Raw genomic sequence first — 17,006 nt, 5'->3', positions numbered from 1 at the left:
GTTCCTTTGTTCTTCATAAACCAATGAACAGACATGTCTTTTTATGCTCTGGATTCTTATAAATTATTAAAAGTTACATGTAAGTTATATATGTAAATATATTACACACACATGTCAAAATATTTTGGGATTGAATGACTGTCTATGAATTCATGTGTCCTTTAGCCAAGTTTTAAAAAGACATGTTGGGGTGTCCATCCTAAATTTGTGGCATATGTTAGTGTTGAATATGATTTTGCCTCTCTTCTTGTCATCTTCAGCTTTTGTTTTCACACTTGCATCAGTGTGTCCTGTATTTTAACTTCTGTAAATGTGACCACTTTGCAGTTATAAAATGATGCTGTGAAGCTATCTTGAAATGCTTCCAATGTGATATCAGTTTTCCCTCTTAATCAGTCATCCAGCCAATGTTTTCTTTTCCTTGCCTGTTCATTCAGCCGTGTTTGTAACTTCACTGAAAGTCAGGAATTCTTCTGTCTGGAGCATGATTAAGGCCTTAATATCTCTTTCATCAAGGAATCATTTTACAAAGCTCTGCTATCTCAAAGTAATTTTTGTGAGCAATCCTATTGGTAGAATCTTGAGGAGCTTTCTTAGAGGAAAGAAATGTCCTGCTTTAGCAGCATGTTTATCCGTACTGTCACACTTAGGTTATTTGAAGTTGGGTGTATTTACTAAAGTTCGATTTTTGCATCAAATGAAAAAGTTGATAGGTACATTACAAATACTTTTAAAAAGAAATGGCTTTTCTGCTATTTGGGTTCTTTAGTTTGCCTGTAACCCAGGACTTTGTTTTTCACATACGTTATTTCCTTTTGCAACTTATGTACTACATAGAAATACATACGAATAACTAAAACCATGAAGCATCAGTTAAAATGCACTAAGCAATTGGAGGTGCAGGCTTATTCTGTGGAATTCTGCTTTTTTTTTGTTTGCTCATACAACGAGAAGTTGTGTATCATCATCAAAACTGGCTACCTGTAGTAAGGTTTCTTGAACACATGCAATCTTACAGTGATTTCCTCTGGAAGAGCAAATCATAATCTTTTCTCTCTCTATTTCAGAAATAGTGGAATAAATACAAATCTATATGCACATGTTCTGTATTTGTCTATTTAATTAAAAAGGAATAGCTCAATTCTTTGTTGTTACTAATAAGAGCCGAGATGCTTGGCATTTCTGGGGTAAAAGCTCAGTAGCTCCTGTATTTAGGTAATTATCCGCGAAAGGCTTAATTTAAGACTGTTTTAGTTTTGAACATCAGATGAATAGAAATAGCTAAACACTTTGACAGTTTTTTAAAGCCTAGCAAGTATGAAAGCTGCATTGACCTTTTTGATGTGTTGCTTCAGTTTATTCTGATATTTTCTTGGCTATACTTAGATGGGTTTTGTGACTTTTTTTTTTTAATTTTGTTTCAACGTTAGAAGAACATCTGTTATATTCATTATTATTTAAGTATGTCCCTCTGGTTTAGTTTAGAAATAAGATTTGTGTTTCTTTCATCTCTTACAGCTTGACAAAGATGACATGGTGTATATGGAAGCATATGATAAGTTGCTGGAATCTTGGCTTACTTTGGTACAAGATGACAAACATTTCCATAAAGGTTTCTTTACCCAACATGCTGTTCAGGTCTTTAATTCCTACATTCAGTGCCATCTAGCTGCTCCTGATGGTACAAGGAATTTGGTAAGCCCTCATTCTAGTAATTCTTGGTGATGATATATAGTAACTAGCCCATGTCTTTTGGTGTGTACTATATTATGTAGCTCAAGGGAGCTAACATACAATTACTATTTGTGACTTTGGAAATGAAAAATTTGCTGAATTTGTTACTCAGTGGTCATTTTCCAGTCTGTTTCTCTTGTTCCAAAGAGGAAATAAAGGAATACAAATTTGGAAATCATGTTTAAAAAAAAAAAAAATAGAAAAAAGTAAACCTGTTACTCAAATCAACATGCATCTTACTGTTCTTCCTGCAGATGCAATGACTAAACTTTTGACCATCCTTCTCTGGACTAGGGTCCTAGTTAAAATCCCCAATGAAATTTGAAGCCTTTTATACAGTTGTTACCTCCCATACATTATCTTCAAAGTATACTTTTGAAGTATAATTGACATGCATAAGTATCTGAAAAAAAGTAGAATGACTATGCTTAGATGAAAAAAAACTTGCAATATTATGTAGTTCGTTTGGATAAAATGAATTCCCAATTGAACTTCTGTGGTGGCTGTTCTAGAGAAAACCTAAAAGTACCTCAAGTATCTCTTGAACCATTGAGAAAGAAAGCAGATTAGTCTGCCAGGAGTCTGGATCTTACTAGAATAGATTCCCATACAGAAAATTGGATGTAGATGTTGGATGAATTAATTATTGCATAGATTCAATTCAATAACTGTATAAAATCTCTCTTTAATTTGATGCTGTGCAAAGAGCTCAGAGATACCTCATTCTGAAAAGCACCATATAAAACTTAATTCTGCTATCTCAATATGTAACAGATGGTAATAGCAGTGCTAAAACAGAGAGAGATATTTCACAAGAGAACTTTGAATTCATATCAGGCGGTCTTGACATAACTTGTATACACAGGTTAATTCATGTCATTCTGCGAGATAAGTCATTTATCCCATGGGTAACCTTTTAAAAGCCACAGCTGGCATTTTAGAATGCTTCTTGTTCAATATCAAAGCAGTAACAGGAACTTTTAGTCTCTGCTTTGAGAGCAGAGGCTCACCCTTCAGTAAACAGCTGCAACTTTGAAGTTGCCAAAAGAGAATGATTTGCTGGGTTACATAAAGAAAAAATGGGTTAAAAGCACTTTGGATAAGGAATTGTGTGTGGATTCAGTATTCCAGAGCCTTTATAGAAAGAAAACCAGACAGATAGCTTTCTCTGTCACTTGTATTTTACTTTCAGTTGTGTAAATTTTGTGATTCTTTAAGAGGTTTTTTAAAATGTTTTTAACATCAGTACTTAGTTTCTACATATCATGGTTCATCTCTTCAAGGAATATGGTCTGATGATTATTTAAGTAGTTTTATAATGCAGCCAAGATAAGCTTTGAGAACTCAAACAGTGCAACTTCTGTATCAGCAAGAAATAAAACTGAGATGATGATTATTGCTGTTACTAGTCTTCTGTTTTCCTGAGGTTATAGCATTTACTTTTTAAAGCTTTTTCCCCTCAAACAATGAGTTACCAAAAATCTTTAATGAAAGAGATTATTTTCATTTCATCATGAAAAATACTGCCTATTATTTGATTTATGTAAGATCTCAGACAACTAAGAACAATATCTTTGACTAATGAATAGGGGAAAGCATGGAAGTTCCTGTATTTAAAATGGTTCTTGGTCTGCTATATATGTGATTTGAAATGCAAATGTACTTCAGCAATTTTCTGCCCCCTGGGTTTGCTGACCACTCTGTGAGCCAGTCATTCAGTACCTTATTATCATAATTCTAGCAGTCAATGCTCGACAGAACTGATTTATATACCCTGTGGTGTAAAGAAGCTGTTTTGCTATTGTCCAGCCTGTGCTTGTCCTATTAATAACAAGTAGCAATTTTCATAACTCATCCTTGACTCTTTTCAAAACCAGTGAATCTTTTGACTTGAGAGCACTACTGGAAACAGTAGCAAATACACAATTAACTGAATGTGGCATTTTGCTAATGATTTTGTGAAAGCTGATTTTAAAACAATGTGAAGCCATGTTTACTTCTCTGTTTAACTCTTCTGTGTCTAATTCAGTACAAGTCTGTTGTTCATCCATGCAAAACACCTTAAAAAAGGCAAAGTAACATAGAAAATTGTGGTGATGATAAAATTTAACAAGTATAACACTAACTGGTTGTTTCTAATTTTGTTGAAATAACCAAAGACTGCTAATGGTGTGGCCTCTCGGGAAGAAGAAGAAATAAGTGAACTGCAAGAAGATGACAGAGACCAGTTCTGTGACCAGTTGGCCAGTGTAGGCATGCTGGGGAGAATTGCTGCAGAACACTGTATACCTCTTCTTACAAGGTACAAAAAAAGTCATGAATGCAAATCAATAAAACCATCACATATGAAAAGCCTGACTTTACTAAAACAGTTTAAAAACACTGAAGTTATTTTATTGTTATTTGTCCACAGTTTATTAGAAGACCGAGTGACAAGGCTCCATGGTCAGTTGCAAAGACATCAGCAGCAGTTACTTGCCTCACCAGCATCAGGCTCAATTGACAATAAAGTGCTTGATGATCTGTATGAGGATATTCATTGGCTTATTTTAGTCACAGGTTAGTGAGCAGCTTTAAATAGTACTTACTCTGGTATTCTTATAGCAGCTGGAACACATCAGGAAAAAAAATAATCCCTGTATATCAACTACTCTTAACTGACTATAAATTTTATCCCTTAAGATGCTTTCATCTTACATACGCTACTTGCAAAGTCTTTGTTTTACTTTCACCTGCCTTGAGTAACATGAACATTATCTTTAAAAGATTGATGAAATCTTTACATGAGGTAATGTCCTTTGGAAATTCCTGCAACTAATTCTGTTACAGATTTTTTGAGATGTTATCAGTCAACCTAGTCAAGAAATTAGTCTGTTCATGATATCAGTTGTATTGTCTGAGGGCACATGACTTTATAAGGGAATCGACATAAGATCAGGGTAACGGTGGTGGCAAAGAATCGAGTAAGTTCCAGAAGCTCTCAGTGCTGATGATCTATGTCCTGGCATTTTGTTATGTTTCAGGGAACTTGAATTTAGAGCCTTTTTGGTCTTGATTTTTAGATGGAACTATTTTATATTTGATTCTGGTGTGATGTCTGTAGTTAAGCCAATGGATTCTCTAATCAAAAAGCCATAAGTTAACCTAGGGTAGAATGTTGTGATCACTCTTTCTTTTTTAATGTAAGGCTACCTCTTGGCTAATGATACTCAGGGAGAGACTCCGCTAATACCTCCAGAAGTAATGGAATATTCCATTAAACATTCAGCTGAGGTTGACATCAATACAACACTTCAGATCCTGGGGTCTCCAGGAGAAAAGGCCTCTTCCATCCCAGGGTACAACAGAACTGATTCTGTAATTAGGTAAGGATGCATCTCGTGCTATTAAGTACATTAAATGTTTTTTCCGAGAGAAAAAAAAAAGTGAGAATGTGAGTGGACTTCTGTGAATTTGAAAAGTAACAAAGCAATATGTAAACATTGAACATTGGAAAAGAAATGTCTCTTTTAACTAGTGCTAAAGTAAGGGCAAATAATTTGTAAGAATGGTTTTATAACATGTATTAAGGCAATGCTGTAAAAGAGATTAAGAAGATAGAAAAGATGAAGTGATTTTTTTTATTTTTTCTTAGGCAGGGTAAATACAGATAATATTTCAAGTCAAGGTGATCCAGGGGAGGACTGAGAAGAAAAATGAGAGTAAGGCTTCGAAACAGATAAAACCGAGTCAAGATGGGAAGGCTGAAATGACTAGCTTGACCTAATAGTCTTAATGGAGGACATGAGCCAAAGTGTTGAAAATAAACAGAAATTTTTTATATCTACTGAAAACCCATCTTTGATCTATTTGTTACAGAAAATCCTTAAAATTACTTAAAGTACTAGAAAGTTGGTAGATCAAAATCTTTGGATAATATACTGTATACTCAGTAATTCACTCAGCACGTGTATAGCTTAAGCAAATGCTTTCCAGAGCATCAGTGAGCATGTCTACTTTGAACATGAGTTACTGCCCAGGCTTGACAGTAGCAGCAAAATTGGTCCTCTATGCGGGAGGAATTGTTGTCACTTACATACATATATCACGATTAGCCTATAAAAGGAGCAGAAGAGGGGGCTTCCATTCTCTTGCAAGAAGGCTGATGCCCACAAAGGACTTCTCAATTTGAATACTCACATTTCAGAAGATTGCATTCCACTTTTAATTGACATGGAAGATGCTTCACCCAAGATTAGTTGTTGTGTACATAACATTTTCTTCTTCTGGAGGAGGCTAGGAAAAAATGGATCTTCATTAGCAATGATGTGCCTAATGTTTTAGAAGCTTGAATACTGCCTACTGATACTATTGGCAGCTGCAAGAAGTGGCCACCAAACAGGATTTCTTGATGCAGTGTCTCAGTGGTGATGGGAATAAAATCAGACCTAAATAAGGAGGGATTTGAGGCTCTCTGGTAATAGCTCTGAAATGTCTTCAAGAAATAGACCTCCATCAACTCCTGAATTACTTGTGCACTATCGGATTCTTACTAAATTTAATTGATATACTAGAAAAGCTAATATTTAATGTAGTTTTATGGACTGATTGTATTGATACAATCACCTGGTGACCTGCTGTTTCAGACTGTTTCTCTACAGTAAAGAAAAAGAGAGAAATAACTGGTCATTTCTGTATTTGTTCTTTCATATGCATCACACTGCAAAAGCTGCACAGTTAGGACCCACTTAGTCACTAAGCTTGATGGTGCAAGGAAGGGAGAATCAGTTCTTGAAAAAAGCTTTTCAACTACTCCAAGTAGTAGTCCATTTGTCTTCATTCCCTCAATGTCAGAATGCTTGTGAGGATTCTTTGTTGCAGTAATTTTGATGTCAAAGATAAGCACCTTGTCTTTTAATGCATATTCTGACTTTTTGGAGGATATTTGCTGCTCTATTCTGTCTCTGTTGCATTTAAAGAAACAATAAATTCAGGTGCTTTTTACTTCATTAGAGTTGAACTACTTTGTGTTATCCTGTTCCTTCTGTAATATTTCATGAAAATGAAAGTGTTTGGTAGTCGCATTGCTTCTCCAAAAACCACTCTCAGCATCCTCATTGTATTTTAAATCTGCAGGTTGTTATCTGCTATTTTAAGAGTGTCAGAAGTAGAATCTAGAGCAATAAGGGCAAATCTCACGCACCTCCTGAGCCCCCAGATGGGCAAAGATATTGTATGGTTCCTCAAGCGTTGGGCAAAGACTTACCTCCTAGTAGATGAAAAGCTGTATGATCAGGTAAGGATATAACTTTTATGAATTAATTGGTGAGTATTAGCAATAATATTATCCTGTGAATGCAGATGTCAGTGTAGGTATTTTAAAGGGCAATGATAAAGCATTTTTAATATTAAATGGGTTGTGGTTTATTCTTGGAATTTGTTTGAAAGTTGGTATTTTCTTCAGTTTTTTAATTAGAAATATAAGTTTTTAGGGGACCCTTCTTGCACATTTTGGTGCAAATGTGATACTTTTTGGGTTTTTTTGTAGCCATTGCCATAGCAGAATAGCATACCGTGCTCTTGGGCTGCATAGTGGGTGAAGGTCACTGACTACAGCAATTCTATAAGCTACTTCTCACTATCCATCAGATCCTACAGTTCATGTGTAATACAGTGGTTGCCCTTGATGGATTTAGTTAGTAACCTGGTCATGATTCTGAATTAGATATTTAACACCATCGCAAGGTGGTATATATTAGCAAATGTCATGCTACTTTCTCTCCTCTCCCCGTTCTCATATGTTCTCATTGTATATATCATGATTTCAGCAGCGCATTCTTTGTAAAGGGCAACTTCTTACTGTGTTTGGACAGCACTAATCATGATTAGACCTTGATCCTGATTTTGCTTATCGAACTAACTGTAATCCAGCTAGCGGATGGAGGCCACTCATCCTGGGGAGGTCCTATTGGCTCTAACTTTTGAGAAGGAAGCCTCCTCCTCCTCCCCTTTATTTCCACTGTTGAAGCAACTAAGACTACTAACCCTTCAGGAGGGCCCTCCTTAACAAAAATAGGTATACCATAGATTTGTAAATATTTGGAATCATATTATTCAGCTTGTACTTACAGCAGAGCTAAGAATTTGTAAAGGTACCAGTTGGGGAAGAATTGGAGAGCATGTAAGGAGGAGATCCACATGAGAAATGTTCATGTGAATAAACAAAATATAGTATATAGGAAATGCACACATTTAGTTTGTGTTGACGTGTGAAAGTGAAACCTCTATTTAAACCTTATGCTCAGTCATGTATATATCATGAATTTTAAGGTTAGAAATGTTAGTGGTGTGCTGACAGGAAGCCCCTGCACAATTATTACAAAATCCTTGGATTTCACTCTTGAGAAACTTTTTTTAAAGATAGGAGAACAGGCAGTTTCAAGGAAGCATATATTAATGTGCCAGGACCGGAATCTGACATCTTTCCTAAAAGATGTATAGATTGAAGGAACAATCTGCAGAAAGCGGATGCAGAAAAATTGTGATGAAAATAAGTTTTTACAAGATTCAATCTAGATCAACAGCTAGGTTTATTTCTAATAATTTTTATCTTGTAACTGAATTTGAGGAATTTCATCATAAATTCAGAGAAACACTTTTGGGAGATGATTTTGGGATCTTTCTTTTAATTTTTAAAGGTTTTGAACTTTCACTGGTGTTAAAAGCTAGACATACTCAAACCTGATTTTGTAATGAGCATGAAACTTTCTTTGTTTTAGGTGTTGTGCTTAAAATTGCAAGATAAATTTGGCAAAGATTTTTCTATTACAGGTATTCTTTGCCTTTGTCTATGTAACATTTGTGTATTTTAAGTAGGGAAGAAGTGACAGCCTGAAAAGAATTTGCTGACAATGATTACCATACACTTTGGGATTCTGGCTTCTGTAAAACTCACTCATTTTAATGCTTTTCTTATAGATAAGTCTGCCATTTAGTACAGCATTTGGTGCTGATACAGAGGGTTCCCAGTGGATTGTGGGTTACCTTTTAGAAAAAGTGATCAGTAACCTGGCAGTGTGGAGTTCAGAGCAGGACCTTGCAAATGATACTGTACAACTGCTAGTAACATTAGTGGAAAGGAGAGAGCGGTAAGTTGCTATACCTCTGGAAGTCAAAAAATTCCTTTTGCTTCCTTTAAATTTTTTTGGCCAAAGTAATCCAGATATAGGACACTTCATATTTGTGTCTCCTGTAAGTCAAATTACTTTATTTAGTAACATACTATAAATGAAAAAAAAGTTGTGTGACAAAGTAAGGAGTGAGACCTATATTTGACAAAACATAACTTAATTTTTATTGTTTAGAAGTGCACTCTCCTTCTCTTACCCTTGTGCCTCACTCTTAAACAGTGAGAAGGGAAAACTGTGCTGGTCTCCACTCTTACTGCAAGGATTTTTGTGGTGTTTATTTTTGTTGAACAAGTTCTTCTGGATTAAGAGTTCAGATACTGGTTAAGCCAGTATAAAACGTGTTTTGTAAACATACAAAAAAAATTCTTTAAAAACTCAGGATTTGGTGGATTCAGACAAATTTCAAAGTCGTCTTCGGTATTACGAACTGTGAAGCAGGAAATTCTTGAATGTTTTACTTTTGTGAATTGACATGCAATTATACATGCAATCATGCATTCACAGTCTGCTGAAAGACTGTTCTGAAGTTTGAGGATTTAAATACTTGAGGAATTTTCTTTTTAAAAAAAATTAAAACCCACAGGAGTTAGTTTTGGAATAAACTGCTTATTTTATCATGACATAATGAGACTAAGCTTTTAATCCATGCAATATGTCCATTAACTCTCTGTGTGTGTATGTAAAACTAAAGCATTTCCCAGCTTTTCTCCCACATGAATTGAGCTATTTTCAAAGTATGTTCTTTAGAAATCTTAGAGGTGAGGCATTAATAAGATGAAAGTCAAAAGGCGATTTAGCCTTAGAATAAAGGAATTAAAAAAAAAAATCTTCTGACGACTGCTAGCAACCTGATGTGCTCTGTTCATACAATTTTGTGAAGTCTTTTCTTTAATTAAACTGGTTTTCCCTCTTTTAGGGCAAACTTAGTTATTCAGTGTGAAAACTGGTGGAATTTAGCTAAACAATTTGCAAGGCGAAGCCCTCCTCTTCACTATTTGTCCAGTTCTGTGCAGAGAACGCTAATGAAAGCTTTAGTTTTAGGAGGTTTTGCTCATATGGATACAGAAACAAAGCAACAATACTGGACAGAGGTAAGCTGTTTTGATGCTTCTGCTAGCTCCATTTTAGCAAGTAGTACAAACAAGTTAGTTTATGGAATTTTACGGTGACAAAATCAACTCATATAGAATCTTTTGATTTTTAACATCTCATACTGATAGTTTTTTAAATTATTCTGTCTTTGAAGGTCAACAGTTATATGGCACCCATGAGCTGCCAAAAATTGTATCTAAAACATCACAACCTAAACAGAAACAGCTAATAATTACCTGGAGGATTCGTGAAGCAGCCAGTATAGCAGTACACTTGAAAGACTATTGTAAAAGGTTAAGAATTTCCCTTGGAACTGTGTCTGCCGTGGTTTAACCTCAGCCAGCAACTAAGTGCCACACAGCTTCTTGCCTACTCCCCACCCCCAGCAGGATGGGGGAGAGAATCGGGGGGAAAAAAAACCCAAAACAGTAAAACTTGTGGGTTGAGATAAAGACAGTTTCATAGGTAAAGCAAAAGCCACACACGCAAGCAAAGCAAAACATGGAATTCATTCCCCACTTCCCATGGGCAGGCAGGTGTTCAGCCTTCTCCAGGAAAGCAGGGCTCCATCACACGTAACGGTTACTTGGGAAGACAAACGCTATCACTCTGAACATCCCCCTTCCTCCTTCTTCCCCCACCTTTATATGCTGAGCATGACATCATATGGTGTGGAATATCCTTTGGGTCAGTTGGGGTCAGCTGTCCCAGCTGTGTCCCCTCCCAACTCCTTGTGCCCCCCCAGCCTGCTCACTGGTGGGGTGGGGTGAGAAGCAGCAAAGTCTTTGGCTCTGTGTAAGCACTGCTCAGCAGGAACAAAAACATCCCTGTGTTATCATCAACACTGTTTCCAGCGCAAATCCAAAACAGAGCCCCATACCAGCTACTGTGAAGAAAATTAACTCTATCCCAGCCAAAACCAGCACAGTGTCATTTCCTCCCTTTATTCTAATTTGGTGGTGTTACAAATTATTCAGTTATTCACTTAATGATAATGACAGTAAGTAAAAAGCTAGTGTGGAACACAATGAAGAGCCTTGACCAGTTTTTGGTGCCCTGGCTCCATTGAAGCTCAGATATTTAATACCAGAAAGGTTGGTGCTAGAAAGTAGCTGAAATGTGATCAGGAAGCACCGCATGAGTTTGTAAAGCATTGGCCTTCTGAGAGAAACTTGGTTTTATTAGCAAAGCTATGAAATTAGTGATTGAAGGTAAGATTATAATGTACTGGAAGTAATTGAGAAAAACATTTTAACTATTTTATGGAAGTTTCTAAATTGGTTCCAACACAGCTGATTACAAAAGAGATTGTGCTATTGAGAATTCTAATATGACAAAGATAATCGGGAACATGAATCTTAATTAATGCTTTCATTGATGAACTGTAACAATTTTTTTCCCCTAATACTGAATTTGGAAGAGAATCAAATACTGTGAGCCAGAGAAAGTCATTGTAATTTGTTTAAACACTACAAAATAACATAAAATATTTATGGAGGTGCTCATTTTGAAATAAGCCTGCAGGTGATGATGGCTAATGAGAATCACCAATCACTACCACTTTAGCTTATGTTAATGTGACAGATAATAACATAATTGAGCCATTGGAAACTGGAAGTGATTGATACTTGTACTGCTATGCCAAAAGCAACCCATGAGCTTGCTAAATCACTTAAACCTCAGATCTCATATAATAGTATGCTTATCTTAATGTGACTTTTCTAAAAAATTTCAAGGTTCTTCAGCCACTTCAGCAGCGATTCTTGAATGTGATAAACCAAGAAAACTTTCAGCAGATCTGTCAGGAGGAGGAAGTGAAACAGGAAATCACTGCTACATTAGAAGCACTCTGTGGCATTGCTGAGGCTACCCAGATTGATAACGTAGCAATTCTCTTCAATTTCCTAATGGACTTCCTTAATAATTGCATTGGATTAATGGAAGTATACAAAAACACACCAGAGACTGTTAATCTCATAATAGAAGTCTTTGTTGAAGTTGCACATAAACAAATTTGCTATCTTGGAGAGGTAAATACAACGAGAAGGGAAAGGAGGGGAAAAGTGTGTGTGTGCGCGTACGTACGTACATGTGTATACAGTGCTATCCCTTAAAATAAAGTGTAGTGATTTTAGATTCTATAGAGAAGGAAATGCTATCAAGTTGCATCTGTTAGAGGAATTCCTTTGTTTAAAAACATACTCGCAGGACATCTAGACTGTTGTTATACCAATAAACTTAGCCGCAATTCATCGTTAGTCTAACTCTGTGCATGGGTGGCAAAAGAGCGCAGACCATGTTGAGTACCTTTTTTAACCATATCAAACTTGTCTGAAGGCTAGTCTAGGAGAATTGGAGCACTATTTTAAGTGACAAATGCATACCATAGAGACACTGCCTTGGTCCTAAACAAGGCATTAATGGATACCAAAAAGTTAATGGGTAAAATGAGTCAGTGCAGTACACTTACATCTTCGCACTGTTGGCTAATTTTGCTTTTGCATCTAGAGGAGTTCATGCCTAGTCCAAACTGGGTATGCACAAACAGTGTATTGTGGCTCCAAACTTTGATAGCTGAAGTGTGTCCCCAAGGGATTTTGTTGGTAACCTAATTTGTGAGATTAGTGAGATGTGTCAGCCTGTTCCAAGCCACTTTAGTCTTTTTTTTTTTTTTTTTTTTTTTTTAGATTGAGGAATTGATAAAAGTAATGTTCTGCTGTTTCAGTCAGTAGCACATCATATATGGCTGTAAGTGTTCTTATTGTTTAAGGTGGCTGTTTCCTTGATTTTTGTGTGCAGTTGTTACAAAAATTGGTTATATAACTGAAATTAAAATCTTGAGGTATCGTCAACCAAGTAACACCATCTTAAAACAAAGTTTGTCACTTTTAGCATATGGAAGTTTTCTTATTATCTAACATTGTTTTATAGGCCAAAGCCATGAACTTGTATGAGGCCTGCCTAACTCTGCTCCAGGTGTATTCCAAGAATAATCTAGGTCGACAACGGATAGATGTTACAGCAGAAGAAGACCAGTACCAGGATCTCCTTCTTATTATGGAGCTTCTCACTAATCTTCTATCAAAAGAATTCATAGATTTCAGTGATACAGGTATGAAGGAATTGGTAATTGCTGAACCATAACTTGTGTTCTAAACTGTAGAAACCATTGTGGGGCATGCGTTCAATCCAGGTAAAGTGAAAACTAAAGTTTAGGCTTGATTAGCTCAGGATATGGAAATTACTATTTAATGTCCCAGTAGCAAAGGAAGGACTTTTCACAGTATTCTAGCATCTGAAATTATTATTGCTGTCATAAAATAAATAGGGCATGTATGAAACAACTTGAATTCTGAATGTTGCAAGTCTGAATATGTAGTAGCAGCAGTTTTATAACAAAAAACAATTAGAGAAGTTGGAATAGTAAATTACTGCAAGAGGGCAGATGCATTATCTTCTTCATACAAGATACAACTTTTGTGAAATGCTGAGCTTGTTAAAATTCCATCACGTTTGAGGGTTTTCTGTATTCCTCATTCACAGAACATGCTTTATGGTATGTGGGTGTAGTTAAGGGTTCTTTTTTGTATCCCAGCCTGTTACTTTCTTCCATGTATTTGCCACTTAAAATTGCAGTAGTCCTGAATATGATCTGCCAATTCTAGCTTAGCTGTGCTGCATTGCTTTTGAATAAGCTGAAACACATTTGCATGATTCAGATCTTACCATGTCCTATACAGTTTGCACAGAAAACATGCTCAGTAACAAACTGAATCTGCCTAGGTTGTTTTGATATTGTTAGTTGCTTTTCTGAGGTACGTCTTGAAAGAGAGAACCTTGTGCTCCAAAATTCAGTGCATCGGTCTAGTTTTTTGTCATGCATGCACAACACAAATACAGAACCAGATTTAGACTTTGTCCATTGAATGGATGACTCAATGCCATGTAATGTATTCTCTTTGAGGTCAGACATTGGATGTTAGTTGCATGGAAAACACTGTAAAATACTTACCATGAAACTAAGGAATGTGAATACTACCTGAATGTAATGCCCAGAGATCAAATGTATTGAAAGTTGTCTGCATACTGTTGCTGACTCAATGCAGAAATTACAAAAGTAAGGTCACTGCCAGCTGATGGGAAAAGTAGGTCTTACCTGTAACTGGAGAAAACTTGGCAACATCTAAACTACAGAATTTTCTGCATTAACTCGCATTTTTTTTCTCCTTGTGTTTATAAAATATATATAAACATATGTAAATATATTATATATAAAAAGTATAAAAATGCAGTAATATTTTGCTTACTATCTGTTTATGTGTGCAGGCATGAAGCAGCTATCACTAGAAACAAATGTGATGTTCTGTAATGGAAGGGAGCCCTCAGTATATGAAGTGTTCTGTTTTAGCATGCCATCTGGTACATGTGATTATGAAATGCTTAGTCTTAATGAATATAAATATAGTGTGATGTAGCAGCCTCCACTCACTATTCTATTTTAATACAGTGCCTCATAGTTTTGTTTGGGGAGGGGGGAAGGAATAGTCCTATTTTTAAAAATGTCTTTATTGTAAAGAAATTGGACTCTTCCTTCAATGTGTCTAATCCTCCTTTTATACAAAACATTTTTTGTCTTTTCTACAGATGAAGTATTTAGAGGACATGAGCCTGGGCAAGCTACAAATAGATCTGTATCAGCAGCAGATGTTGTCTTATATGGGGTTAATCTAGTTCTGCCTCTAATGTCCCAGGATCTGCTGAAGGTAAGTATATTTTTACACATAGCTGCTAGAATATTAAAGCTTTATAGTAATGAATTCCCGGAATTCATTCTTATATGCATTCCACCTCCATAAGTTGAGTTTTCTAGGCTTTTTAAAATGTAAATAACTGTTCTGTAGTTTTAGACACTGTTTGAAAAGAAATATTGTAAGCTGAGAAAATGTATATTTGAAGGGCCTAAACAAAACTTTTTTATTCTAAAAGTGAGTCTGTGTAGGTCAACGATTAGCCAAACCTGAAATGTGGTTTGTGGAATCCTTTTTCTGATAGTGTCAGAAATGTGATACGAAGCATAAACAGTGATATTAGTAAAAAGAAAAAAAAAATCTGGGAGCAAGTAGTAACTTTTTAATTATTTTCACAATACAGTTGGCTTTTGTATCATAGACATCAGCAGCTTGTCAGTAGAGCAGTAAAATATGAAACAATGGAATGGCAGTATTTCATTGGGTTGCACTGTGTTAATGTTTTAATTACAAACAATCAGGGGAACACTTCTGAAGTGTATCTCAGTTGTCCCCTCTTAACATGCTTTCTCATCTGGTAGCGCTTGCTGATCATGAGAGCTACATCCATTTTAGATGAGACTGAGTCAAAGGATGTACCCTAGGAGCCCCTCTGTTGTGCTCCAAATGCTTGTGAGGCTTTTATCCCACAGGACTAGACTTGCTCATATCTGAAGTAAAACTCCTTGAATTTGTATAGAGCAGATAGGAGACTCTCACCATTAACTGTTTAGCTTTAGCAATCTTTTTTTATTGTACCACAGTGTTTGCTAATAAAGTTGTAGCCATTCTAATGTCTCTGAAGTTGTCTACTAAAATTGTCTTTTCTTCAGTGGAAAGCATCAGTCCTGTCTCTTTGTACAGGTGGAAATTATGTCAGAATAGAGTTATGTGATTGATTCTAAAGTTACCATGTTTTTCTTTTGACAGTTTCCATCCCTGTGTAATCAATATTACAAATTAATCACTTTCATCTGTGAGATATTCCCTGAGAAAATTCCACAACTTCCAGAGGACCTCTTTAAGAGCCTGATGTACTCACTGGAGTTAGGGATGTCATCGTATCCTTTATAGTGCTTGGGAGCGTTTAAAAATCTGAGTTGCTTTTATTATAAGGACCTGTTAAAAATCTGATTTTTTTTCTTTGCATTTTTTTCCTTTTCTATCAATATCTATAATTATATATCGCTAATTGACTCTTACTCTGCTCTCTGGTGATTGAAAGTTTTGCTGTAGTGTCTATTGAGATTCTAGCATTAGCTGAATTGCCTCTGACTTGTGTTGCTTGAATGCAGCCTTTAAGTGGTTTAGCATGTAAGTTTTTTCTGGCAGCCATTCCTGCCTCCTCCATTACTTCATTTCAGAGTGTGTAACTTCATAAGCCTTCAGCTGGTATCCCAAAGCCATTCCTGAATTAGTTTCTCAGCTGGTAATACAAAACACTGCTGCTGTTCTACTGGGCTGGCTCCAGAGCATTTCCTGTCAGGGTGCCAATGGGCTCTCCCTCTCATAATGGGAGTACCATTTTCACTAATCTGTGGCACGTGTCAGAAACAGATGAGCTTGACCATAAGGGACTCTTTCTGAAAATGTTATGTCAGAGAGGGTTATGTTACCTTAGAGTGCGTAGCTAATAAAAGAAGGCAACAAAGTTGGAATTCTTTTTTTCCCCTTTTTCTATTTTTTTAAAATTTTATTTTTTTATTAACAGTTTTGTAGTAAAAAGAAATCTTGGAACATACAAGTATTTAAAATATTTTCTAGTGACACAACTGGGAATTTTTACCACAATTTAATTGAAATGTGACTTTGATTCTTTAATGCCCATTATCAGAATGAGTTCAGAGGTTTGCCAGCTCTGTCTGGAAGCCGTAACACCATTAGCAGAACAGTGTGCAAAAGCACAAGAAACGGATTCAACCCTTTTTCTAGCAACAAGGCACTTTCTTAAGGTAAGGCATCTGCATTTTGTGTTACTTTGTTTTTTTGCATTCAGGTAGCGTCAAGAGGCCAAACAGTAATCATATCTGACCAGGTTAATCAGGATCACACATATAGTAAGAAACAGCCTGTTACCTAAAAAACTGGCAGTTTAAGAAGAAAGAGAGCATGAAGGACTGAAGACATTGGACTAGAGTACAAAAGAAGATGGAGGCGTAGAGGGAGGAAATTACTTATTGCCAATCAACAGAAGACCTGAGCCTCTCAGAATGCAATTTATACT

At 36.1% G+C, this 17,006-nt stretch overlaps 1 protein-coding gene across 2 annotated transcripts in view; it reads left to right on the top strand.

Moving 5' to 3' along the window:
* XPO4 (exportin 4) overlaps positions 1–17,006 on the top strand; it is an 83,085-nt gene that overhangs the window by 55,918 nt on the left and 10,161 nt on the right. For both annotated transcript variants that reach the window (XM_052812684.1, XM_052812682.1), the window contains 12 exons: positions 1,519–1,695; positions 3,894–4,036; positions 4,148–4,293; positions 4,922–5,099; positions 6,850–7,009; positions 8,692–8,861; positions 9,820–9,994; positions 11,732–12,025; positions 12,927–13,107; positions 14,640–14,758; positions 15,713–15,843; positions 16,617–16,734. In XM_052812684.1, coding sequence (XP_052668644.1) covers positions 1,519–1,695; positions 3,894–4,036; positions 4,148–4,293; positions 4,922–5,099; positions 6,850–7,009; positions 8,692–8,861; positions 9,820–9,994; positions 11,732–12,025; positions 12,927–13,107; positions 14,640–14,758; positions 15,713–15,843; positions 16,617–16,734 — 1,992 coding nt within the window. The remainder of the gene's footprint in view (positions 1–1,518; positions 1,696–3,893; positions 4,037–4,147; positions 4,294–4,921; positions 5,100–6,849; positions 7,010–8,691; positions 8,862–9,819; positions 9,995–11,731; positions 12,026–12,926; positions 13,108–14,639; positions 14,759–15,712; positions 15,844–16,616; positions 16,735–17,006) is intronic.

Source organism: Harpia harpyja, chromosome 17, assembly GCF_026419915.1.
Source record: "Harpia harpyja isolate bHarHar1 chromosome 17, bHarHar1 primary haplotype, whole genome shotgun sequence".
NCBI classification, from domain to species: Eukaryota; Metazoa; Chordata; class Aves; order Accipitriformes; family Accipitridae; genus Harpia; species Harpia harpyja.
This window is presented reverse-complemented; position numbering and strand designations above follow the sequence as displayed.